General features: G+C 33.1%; 1 protein-coding gene across 3 annotated transcripts in view; it reads left to right on the plus strand.

The window, feature by feature from the left end:
• Positions 1–745: 745 nt before the first annotated feature.
• LOC129751162 (band 7 protein AGAP004871) overlaps positions 746–12,544 on the plus strand; it is a 544,098-nt gene continuing 532,299 nt past the window's right edge. For all 3 annotated transcript variants that reach the window (XM_055746503.1, XM_055746504.1, XM_055746505.1), the window contains exon 1: positions 746–1,881. In XM_055746503.1, the coding sequence (XP_055602478.1) occupies positions 1,752–1,881 (130 nt within the window). In that variant the 5' untranslated portion in view covers positions 746–1,751. The remainder of the gene's footprint in view (positions 1,882–12,544) is intronic.

Raw genomic sequence — 12,544 nt, forward strand, 5'->3', positions numbered from 1 at the left:
AAATGAGGTTATGATCAAGTTTTAACCTCGGTTTGTAAAGATTGCTCCAAATAGCATTATGATAGATAAATCTTGGGTTGATAAATATATAGAACTTTCTCTAATACATCTTTTTATAACCGTGTATGAATTTTCAAGTTATCTTAGGAAAGAAAAAATATATATTTTCCATTAAAAAGATGGACTGGCAACACTGTCATGATATTAAACTCAACCAAAAAATGGAAGCGATGGAGCAACTATGCTTCCTTCAACTAACATCAGAGTAGGGACATCGGTAGTTGTCTATTATTTTATCTTTTTTGTATTCTTAAATGGATGAGCAGTCGATATTTCGATTATTTTACTGTTTTGTTCAAGAATTTTTCGTTTTATGCATTTTCAAACTAACTTTATTACCAAAAATTAATTAGAGAAGAAGCACATTTCAACGAATCTACCCTATCCCTTCGGAATGATGAGATTGTGGCGAATCTACTACAACCAAGTGTGGCCACCGGGGGCTCATAGAAAGTGGGCTGGATGGGCGAAGAATGGGGTGGTAAAACCAGCCTCGTTTCGCATCGTCTCGTCTCATCGTCTAGTCGGATTGTGTACGGGATTGTAAGAGAAGAAAACAGGCAAAACGGCAGAATGTCGTATAGTAGATGGAAGGAATAGCCACACCGATTTTCCGTCGAGTGAAAAAGGACTCAGCTCAGCTCAGCCAGCCAGAGTAACGTTTAGTCGACGTTCGTGTCCTTTACCGATTGAAGGTGCATGAATTTTGTATGTGTGGTACGCAGGATTCGTGTTTTCGTTTGTTCCTGTCCGCTTCGAGTCGGGTTGAAACAGACCATTCTAGTACGAGAATTATCGGAACTTTACCGTAGTACGGTCCTGATTTTGGCCTTTTTGGTCTCGTTGTTTTTGGGGCTCAACCCATTTCCGGTTCGGGAGTCACTTTTAGTACGGTAAGGTTTTCGGAACGCGTGGGTGGTTACGAGAAGTAGAATAATCCTTCAGGTGGCACACGATATTTTCTTATTCAAGAAATCGGTTTTCCGTTCTTCGGCGGCGAGAGCAATCGGAATACGCTAGTTAGTTACTATTTTGTGTTCCGCGGTTTTCTTCGGAGGTTAAAGTTTTCATCGGAAGTTTTCAACAGGCCGTCAAGTGTTGATAGCAGAGCTCAAGTGAGAGTGATAAAGTCGGCTTGAAATAGTTTTAAAGTGATTTTGGCGGGTCTTTTTGGTGGGTCTGTAAAGTGCTTGTTGCAGTGGCAATTTTGCGGGCTTTGAATGTTGAATATCGCTTGGGTTAGCGTTGAATATTTAACGGCCTAGCGATTTACATTCCACGACCGCATGCACGTGTTTTATGTGTAGAGTGTAGCGGGAATCCAAGGTGTGATTTAAATAAATTAGATTGGGTGTTTCATATCAGAACGGATAACCGACCATTGCGTCCTCCCACACTGCCACATACGGATATAAATCGTTGGAACGTCGTCGTACGCAATGTTTTAGGAGCAACAGGAGAAACATAACGAGCTGTTGGGGCCACTTCTAAACTAATAACACGCACACTGCCGCGCCACTTTGGGCTCCCCACCACACCACACAACGTAGAATAAAATAAAGTCAAACAACCAAACGAGAGAAAAAAAAAGTTCATCACCACAACCAAACGAGTCCCGGTTGACTTCTACATAGCAGTTTGAGAGCATCATTCTTCAGCCTATGCCTGGAATACCGGGCTGCAACTACTGAATGGCACCGACTATCAATCCGGCGACGCATCCGATTAAAATGCTCCAATTCAACACCAACAATAACTCGCGGGCCAGTTCGATGAGGCGTCCGGATACCACGGCTTCGGGGTCGTCCATGTACACCTCAGGTATGTGTTGGTGATACGATTTATAAATGTATGTCGGCAAATTGAGTCCACGGGGAAACCAATAACCATATTTTCAAATATTGTTTGTGGTTGACAGTAAACCATAAACGATTTCAGTGCATTTCAAACCTTGACTCAGAAGTTATGGACATTTCTAAAAATTTCAAAATAATTTTATAAGGACTGTAAACAGTGTTTCAATATTGCAACTTTGAATAATATATGAGTTAGGTTGAATAATTTCCAAACATTATTTAGACAAAAAATACAATCATCATCACATCTTGACAGAAATAGTTTTATTATTAGTGGCCGCTAACAACACAATTTATTTTAACAAATATTTGATATCTGATGTTATTATCATCTCTCGCGTGAGCTTTCATTACGTCGTATGAAATAAAATGTAAACAATCAGTTTTATTTCGAAAAAATACAAAAACTGACATAAAGTAGTTGTAACTTCTTTCCATTCAGAATGTTTGCAGCCTGGACAACACATTCTATTAGCGAAATATAAACTTTAAAGTTGTTTTAATAGCTTTTGCTGCAGGTTTTTGTGAATTCTTAACATGTTTGATACGACGAAATGAAAGCTCACGCGAGATCTATTTGACAACATATCTAAGAATATTCACAATGATAGCTTCGCCAAAATGATACCGTATTATGTTCCTGCTCATTTTTAAAAGGAGTTTCCAGCATCGAAAATTAAATTATTGTGGAAGAAAATATTTTTTCTCCCTACTGACATAGCCTGTAAATTGTTCAATCAAGATTTTTTGTTTGGATTTTAATATAAGTAAGAATAATTTAATTTAAAGCAAAAGAAATCAGCATGATATCAAGTTGTTGAACTCCGGTTGATTCCTTTTGAAAAAATAAGATAAACCATGATAACGTAAAATAAAGCAAAAAAAAACAGGGCACAAAACATATCTACACACTACGGAAAAAATATATCAAATCACATCACATATGATGTTAATAAAAAGAAGCATCATAAATGACGAAATTTTCAGTGCTAGCTGGAACTTACACGCCAGTAAAATTTTCCAACGTGTAAAATAAAAAAAAGATGTAAAAATTTTTATATGTTAATTGAAAATGATGTTAATTATGAAATCATTGAATTTTGGAAAAAAAACTTTCCAACTTCAATTTGTTTTGTTATATTTATTGTTAATATAATTTAATAGTGGAATTTTTTCATCTCTTGATAAAAAAAAAATCGCTAAATAATTTGATTCATTTTTTTATCCCATTTTTTTTTTTTCTTAGAAGTCCCATTCATCCTTTTTGTACTTGGTTACTGAGTTACTTGGAGTCGTTTCTAGAACCGCATCCCTGCTTCTCGAAGATCTCTGGGAACCAACAAAGCCGATAAACTTACTCGCTGGAAATTTGCTTAAACAAAATACATCGGTGCACGGCTTGACTTAACACTTTGTTTGCATATATCTGGTCCTGTTCTTGAGTGTTTATAATTTTACATGTCATTCTCACGTTGTAATATTGAATAAATTCAAATTCAATGTTCTTGTAACATTACATATTGTGTAATTCTAAAAAACTTCTAATTCAGTGTTGTTGAGAACTTGGTGAGACCAAAAAATTTGAATAATAACATCACATATGATGTAACGAAAAAGAAGCATCACATATTATGGACCTTACAGTGCGAGTTTAATATTACACGTCTGTTTATTTTCAACAAACGCGTAAAGTTTTTAAGACATGTAAAAAAGACGTGTTTTTTTCTATGTAAATCAAACAAAACGAATCGAGTTTAGTCAAGCTGAAACAAGACCTTACATATTATACAGAGCAAATAAAAATACAAGATAGAAGTAGACAAAAGCTAACAAAAAAACAAAACAAAAAGAAAACATAGCAAAGTTAACCCAAAAAATAAAATTAGTCTACGTTATCAGATATATAACCAAATTGAAAACATTAATAGACCACAAAAAAATCTAATAAAAAAATGCATTTTTTTTAATTTTATTTTTTTTGCGGTTTATAAATGTTTTCAAAATCGAAAGCCGAAATTTGTTTTTTTTGTTGTATTGTTTTGGTTGTTTCAAATTTTTCAATAATTTTTCATTTTGTTAAAACTGTATTTTGCTTGTTTTACCGAGGTTTGGCATATTGTATTTTATTTACATAGTATTCCGCCTCACGACACACTTCCGTTCTCCTGCACGTCGCCAAAGATGGTTCTTAACACCTCGTCACTTGAATACTCCGAGTGTACGCAGGTCTTCTTCGAGCAATATCCATGTTTCGAGCCTATAGAGAAACCGTCTAATGAGCGTCAGTAGACCGAGATATAGAAAACCTTCGACTAGTTTTTTTTAGTCTTTTTTCGATTTAATTTTATTTGTTTTGATTTGTATTATACTGTCGATTACCGTTATTCAGAAACAGTTGGTACTAAAACTCAAACAGGTGCATCTTTAAACCTGTATTCGGAAATATAATAAACTAATCCTATAAATAATTGTAAGTCTAAATATGAAAACTGAAGAATAAACATTTGGGATTGCACTTCGAATCGTATTTCTAGGCCATGTCATAGTTATGTCAGTATGTTACAGGGTCCGAAAATTGAAGTGCAACTGACACATTCCACCGTGACTTAAAATCGCTTTTCCAGACTTTTCTGAACTGATATCATTCTGGCAGTTAACCAATTTACTTGAAAATGAAAAAAAAAGTAGCAAACGGTCGCAAATTGAATTTTCTTCAAAATGAATATTATTTGATCATTAACTTTAATTAACTTTTAGTTGTTTGTGTTGTGATTGATTACTTTTGTGACGTGAATTCACGCAAGAATTGACCATTTTTGACTTCAGTATATACCACTTTGATTTCCTGTTCTCTTTGTGGAAATAGGATTTCGATGTCTTCAAATAAGATGTAGAGAAAACAATAATCTAAAATTTTATGTGCGCAGCTTCTCAATTGAAGAACAAAAGTCAAAGTTATGCTTGTTTAAAGTTGTGACGTGAATTCACTCAGTTTAAACAGAACAGAGTAGTGGACTGAATTCACGTCACAAAATTTAAAGTTATTCTGAACAATTCTTTAGAGCCATCAACTTTTTTATGTAAACTTTTAAAAGAGATATTTGGTTATTTTGACTTGTAGAATCATAAATTTTCTGTAACTTTTCTTTACTTTTCCGTTATTTTGACTGGCACTTGAATAACAACATATTGCGGAATCATGCGTTAAAATTACTACAGTTTCTCCCAGTCTTTATTTGAAGATTCAGCAAAATTTTTGTTTTAAATTTCATTCATTATTTTTTTATTTGAAAAAAAACGAACTTAAAATCAACCGAATTATTGTAAAAATCCGACCATCTGGAGAGTCAAAATAGCTTTCATAGCATATTTTCCTTGGAAAATTTTACAAAATATTAAATTTCGTGACGTGAATTCTCTCATTCGAGCTGTTGAAACTCAGCTGGATTCCAACCGATTTTCATGAAATTTAGTATTTCTGGATCGTCTCATCATTTCCAAAGAAAATTTTTTCGCTATAAAATTATTATTAAAATTATTAAAGTTTTATCCTAAACTTTAAAACTTTCCTCTTTTTGTAACGTGAATTCACTCATTTGTTCGACTGTTTTTGTTCGCTTTTTAAAACAGCTCTATTGGATATTTAAAAAATATGTTTTCTACACAGGGAAGCAGTATTTGTTGGCTTCAAAACGTTTTCCAGAATAAATATGTGGATTTATTTTAATTAATTTATTTATTAATGTTGATGTTGAGTTTTCGACTGTATGTTTTGATGAAATTATATTCGGCAAATCAGTCCAGTTTCTTATAAAATTTATTTTAATCCTACGTTTCGGTGTCGTATAACACCTTCATCAGGGATCCTACAATTTGTGTGGTTTAAAAAGTTTAAGAGGTTGTAGGTATATTAGACACAACCACAAGGTTTACGTAGAATTACTGCATCTTTTTTTACATTTCTCAAAAAATTAATAAACTTTTTACGAATTTTATCACGAATTTCTTGATTTTGAATAAATTTGACTTTTATATTTTTCTTGTTATTGCTAGTGCAGTCAGCCCTAACCCCTGAACACTGCAATATGTAAACTAAATAAGCACCAGCTCTAGCGCCGACTGCCTAAGCATTGCTACACTATCACAAAGGCAATAGAGCCAAGCCCTCGTTGAACTTGAAAGTGTTTAGATCAAAAGTTGCTGAGCAACTATAAATCGAATTCGCTAAAAAAATTATTTTATATGCCAAAAATATCTTAGCGCAAGCAAAATGAAGGGAAAGTTCAAAGAATAATAACGGAAAAGGGTAGAACACACGCGTGAATCTGGACAAACAAAAGCTTGCTTTGATCCATAGGTTTTTCTTCTGGATCAATTGAGTGCACTGCTGGCCAAAAGTTTGGGTCATCCCTTCTAAAACGAGAAAACTTATCAAAACATATTTGTTAAATTTACTTAAATTATCAAAATAGCTACTGATGGACATAAACATTCGATACTTTTAGTGTTATGTTGAAATTTTCGTTGTTTTAACATAAAAAGAAAGCCCTTAGATAGAGAACATTTCCCGGAATCTATTCACATAAAAAATATTCAAATATCACAAATTTTTCAGAGTTTATGTAAATGTGATGAGTTAGCACGTGTCGAATATTTCTGTTCATCAGTGTAAGTTCGGTCTTCAAAAATATGTAACTTTATTTCATATTTAACTTGTTTCCAAACTTTCGGCCGGCAGTGTAGGTATACCAACTACCTCTAGAGAATAATAACAAAGTTGTCATGAAATTATTATATTGAAACAAAACTGTTATATTGAAACAAAACTGTAGCTGGTGTCGCCATTTACCGTGTTAAATATTTACTAAGGAAAATGATACTTGTAGCCTTTCGCATTTGTTTTTCGTCCTGTCCTGGGCAGAATTGGTTTTAATTTTTGTGGCTTTTTGCCTAGAAATTTGTGTGGTGGTCTTTTGCCGTACCACACCCAGAGCAGATTGGCTGACTACAAAGCCTTCTAGATAAAAGAAATAGCCACGTCAAAAACTTGAATCGGGGGACAACGAATAAAAATCCTTGAAATAACGTCATACATCAATATGACTCGTTGGGCTCCTTCAGCGTATTTTTTTGACTACCAGCACCAGGTTCCCTATCCCGTGAGAGCCTTTTGATTTTAGTTCTCGACTGTGTGAGAAGGACCATAAGTCGCGCCCATGGGTAGCAATCGGCAAGATTGGTCGCACGTACGTCATCAACAAAGCAAACAGCAGCGCTCACGAAAGTTTGGTCGCTCTAGCCGACCACACGGGAGAATGCCCAAAAACCAAATGAAACCGGGACGGCTCAATGCTTGCCCTTTTATAACTTCAGATCTAGTGCAGTTTGGGTCAACGGTCGGGGTTTTTTGCTCGGGTGTTTTGCGCTCCGATTTTTATTTGCGCTTTATTAGTATTGGTGTACCAACACGCAACCGATCCGAATTATTATCCGGAAAAGATGTCCTTGAATTGGAAAGTTTTCGTGACGCGAGATCCGTTCGAGAATTTCAATTTGTACCCCTATAGTGTTCCCGTAAGACGTAATTCTACGTCAAAAGTGTAATGATTTGTGTTTTAAAAGCTTATACTTAGTCCTACTTACAAAATGGTCAATCTTATTGTGCTTTAGTAAAAGCGTATTGTCCGGTCTATTTTTTGTTGGATTCCACTGTAAATATATATAATTTTGTGATTTTGTTGATCAAAGTGTTATAAAATCTATCTTACGTAATTAAATTTCAAATTTTCTACACACAAAACACTTATCAGTACTTTTAGGCGGTATGATTGCTATAACATAGTTTCTTCTTGCGTTGTTTTATGACTATCGGTATTTTTGGCGTTTGTTTCTTTATGGCTATCGGTATTTTTGACATATGGTTTTTTATAATTGTGTTTGTGTAATATATCTAATACTGAGGCAAAGATAGTGTTGAGATTGTTTACATCTGTGCGTTGGTTGACTGTATTGTTGGTGTTAAATATGTGACACATCTCTAGAAAGTTTAGAGTGTGTTTGTTGAAACTACTATCCAGTACGATAGTTTTATTAATTTTAATTAATTAATAGTTGTCAACATTTACACTTTTTCCAACAAAAAAATTGATTTTCAAAATTAATTAAAACATGTGAAAATTTGTTTTCTCTTTTTTTTTGTTGGTTTTGCATGATTTGTACGACTTTCCTGTTCTAATTTTTTTACTTTATTTGCACTTTCAAGTTTCAGTTCAAAAATTCATATTCAACTTCAAATAATAACATTATCAAAAATGGTCAATAACTAAGAAAATTTATTTTTACAATCACTTTCCTACTAATATGGCCATCACACAAACCCGAGCATATAATAAACTTCACTGTAACGATTCGAAATGATTGGAATACAATTTTCAAATCTATAATTTTTTCGATAGGTTTTTTGTTCAAATAGAAGTTATTTATTCTGAATTAGAAATTTGCTTCGAATACAACAAGAATTCAAAGCTTCGGACATAAAAATCAGTGCATATATAGAATACATAAAATATAAAACCAGATTTAAAAAAAAAAGATTAAATCCGAATTCTAAAAAAAATCAGATCTTGTCAGAAATTTACCATGAATTAAAAAAAACGTTTAATCACGATTTCAAATATAAATTCTCGCTCAGGTTAAAAAAAATCCATTTTGAAATCAAAAGACCGAAGCAGCTAATTGAATTTAACTAAATACAAAGAATAATAAATTGAGTTTTGTATTAAGAGTATCAGTGATCAAATCTATGTTTGTGATAGATTTTTATATTCAAATTCTTCCAGTTCCATAACAAAAGGTTAAAAAACTGTTTTGCATTTCAGAATATTTACCTCATATATTTATAATGAAACATGATCAATTCATCATTCAAAATTTCTATTTACTAACAAAATCTAAGTTGAGAATCGATTTTTCTAATGATCTAAGATGATATGGTCGGGATTCGACCAGATCGAACTGAACGCCATCAGCAGTTTTCCGAGACACTTGAGTTTATTGTACTAATATTTTCAACTTTGGACAAAATCTGTAAAACTTATCTACCAGAACCAATAGTTTTTAACCCAAGGAACACATCCCAGTGAATCAATTTACTTATTTTGGTCTCGCAAACGAATTACATGAGTTTCAAAATCTGCAGTTTAAAAAATTTCTCATGGCGTTCAGTTCGGTCTGGTCGAAGCCAGGCCATATGAAAAATGGAATTCCAAATTTTGTTTCAAATACTGAAAACACATAACAAATACTAATTTAGTTAATATTATGCATTAATAAAAATAAGAGAAAATTTAAAGATCTGCTGAATACGTTGTCCCCGACAATTTAAATAATGGGACTAAAGGTACAAACAATGTTTTTTTGATTCAAAATTTAGATGTACGTATAAGCTTTTTGGAGGATTAGTTGTAAAATTATTATTTGTGTTTTAAAAACTAATATTCAGAATTGACAAACAAATAAGAAGTTATCTAAAAAACTCTAAAATAATCTATTATGGAAATGTACAATTCGGAAAACTTGTTTGAAAATTAATAATATCACTTCCGTGAAAAATATTAGTTTTTTTAAATTTTAAATAGAAAATTTTTCAATGAAAACGTCTTACCATTTAAAAATCTTATTTATAAAATTCAACAAAATTTTTGTTGCCCATGTTTTACCCATTAAATGAAAGACTTTTTTTTTAAATTAGAATACCATTTATTGGTTCAGTGAAATAATAACATTTTAATTCGAATTGCACCACTGAACAGGTTTGAAGTCGTAGTTTTGAGTATTTTGAAAGATATTTGATGGGCCATATCTTTCATAATACTCAAAAGTTGAAAAATAATTTTGAAAATTCTTAATCCATTTCGATACGATTTTGCAAATTTCTTCCAAAACTTGTTAATTGGGTGCACAAAATATTTGTGATTAGTTGAAATTAAAAAATTGGTTGGAATTTGCAAATCTGAAGAAATAACAGCGATTTTTCAAAAACTACATTTTCCAAAAAAAAAATAAATTAATTAAATTTCATTTTTGCATTTCTTCCGCATACTTTTTTAGATATCTCACAAATACATTAGAATATCGTAATGAAAATACAATGGGCTAATTTCTTTTAATCTCTTGACTTTTTTTGTGAATACATCCCTAAAAAAAATCAACGCATTTCAGAGATATTTGGATTTTGATTAGTGTTGTTTTAAAACAACACTATGTATTGAAGGGTTAACGATTGATTTGGAAGATTTGATCATTAGATCACTAATGATATGTATTTATTAGTTTAAGAATCAATCAGATTCAAATTAAATCAATCACACTAGTTTACAGCAATTTTGAACTAGCTAAACTGAAGGTGATTTTTAATGTGAAATCGGGCGCTGAATCCGAAATGAAGTTAAAAAAAATCACAATAGAACAGTTTTTGAGTTATGCTCTGAGTATGAAGTTTTGGAATAAATAAAAAAGTGCCTAGATATTCAAACTTAAGGGGTACATTCATTTAAAACGTTTGATTCTACAATTTTAAGAAATTTGAAAAGATATCATTCCCGGCATCACTAAAGTAAGTATTTATTTTATTCAATTTAATTTTATTTTATTTAACAAATTTGTTGAAGACAGAAAATCTATTTGACTTTTACTATTAATCAATTTTAAAATCAATTAGGAAAAATCAAAAACTTATAGAAAAACTACGAATAATTGTCATTTAGATTCAGGGCACACATACTTATCAAAATTTGCTCTTAAAAATGATAATTTCGTGGCCTTTTCTAAATTATCAATACACTTTCGAATGTGGAGTTAAACAGGATAAGAGTTTTTTAAGGTATATTTCTTATCAGTATCATTTCTTAAAGTAATCTTTCCCAAAGAGGAGGTAGGGTTTATGAGTGCCAATATTTAAGGGCATTGCAATTCGAAATTCATAATTCAATGCAGTAAAATGAAATGTCTTAGTCTTTGATTCAAATTCCGCCGGAGGCGAGTCTATTTTTAAATTCCTTTTGGGATCCGTTACTACGGTTAATTCATTTCTTGAACTAAAGTTTTGGCATGGAAAAATCTCCTTGGGGGAGGGGAGGTTAAGCCCCTTAATCCCCCTTCCGTTAGCACAGCCTTATTCCGAGCCAGACATTAAAAAAATCAGGTGAACTCTGTGACGAACTTTTCAAATCTTTTCACACGTTTAGGGAGATTAGAAAATTTCGGTCAATTTGGAATTAAGCCTAACATTCGAGGAGTTTAAAGAATTTAGTTTGTTAAAGTGCACATACCTACCCGCTGATAGATTTTTATAAACCTAAAAAAGTTGTCTCCCCTTTCCCAACCCGTTATAAATGATAGTCAAAAGACTGAATAAAATACTGGATACTAACTATAGCCCCTAAAGCTATCAACGGTTTCAATTAAACCAACTGTTATGATATCTCTTCTTTGCTCAGCCTGCAACAGATCGAGCAGCTTAATAATTCAGACCCGAAATACACTCTGCCTGAATGAAGTCATTAATCCAAATCATCACACAGCCCGGAGGCTGGTTGGGAAATTTTCCACCAGATCTGAAAACAAATGGCTTGCGTAGATAACGTTCTATGTACATGTGTCTATGTGTGGGTGGCAGTTGTTCCAACAACGTGATAAACATTCTTTCGACGGGGCGACTTTGAGAAAGTAATTCAACTTTTGCGCAAACTTTGCACATCGTTCGCGTAGTACTCTCGAGCCAGGGGGACGCAACGAGCAACAGAAAAAAACTGAATGGCAACGAAAAATAAACAAACAAACTATATAGGAGCATTAATTCATTCCTGCTGTTGCTACTGTTGCTTATTTTGGCGAGCTTTCGGCGAGTTGGGGGTGAAGCTAATTAGTGAAAGTGGGAAAACGTGTTCAGAATGTGCTCTCTGTGTGCTGTTTATGCCGTCGCGTGGTGGTCGAGAAAGTGTGGATTTCGCTGCTTGAGCTCACGGCGCACAGTGGGCCAGGAACCACACTTTTGCGGTCAAAATTGACTGCAGGCCAGAGGCTTTGTTGTAGCTCATTGGTGTCTTCCACAAAGTTACTCGGCTATATTAGCGCTATCTATTGATGGATTTGAATTAGTTTTTTTTCTCCGCATGGTGGCGCCAAAATCTAACTTTTTACAGAAGCAAGATACAGGCATGGTTTCTTCTACAAAGTTGTTCATTATACCTTTAACATCAACTTTGTAGAACATTGTTAAGCTCTATGTTATGTTCTTAACTTGCAAAAATAATAATTTAAGGAAACCTTGCAAAAAAATGGTTTTTTTCACCTATTTTTGTGTTTAGCTATACAATACCTCAAATTTCCACAGTATTCAATTGGAATAGACTTAAATGAGATATTCTAGTGGAAAACTTATTCGTTTCGCCGATTTTTTCTGTCAAAATTGCAAAAAATTGGATAAAATTATACATTTTTCAAATTGCAATAACTTGCTTGCGAGCAGTTTGGCGCACCTCATTTTTCGAGAAGTGACAGCTGTGATTATGATCTAAATGCATGTAAAAAATGTCGGTGGGTTCTCGTGGGTTCCTTGCCAAATGATT

Source organism: Uranotaenia lowii, chromosome 3, assembly GCF_029784155.1.
Source record: "Uranotaenia lowii strain MFRU-FL chromosome 3, ASM2978415v1, whole genome shotgun sequence".
NCBI lineage: Eukaryota > Metazoa > Arthropoda > Insecta > Diptera > Culicidae > Uranotaenia > Uranotaenia lowii.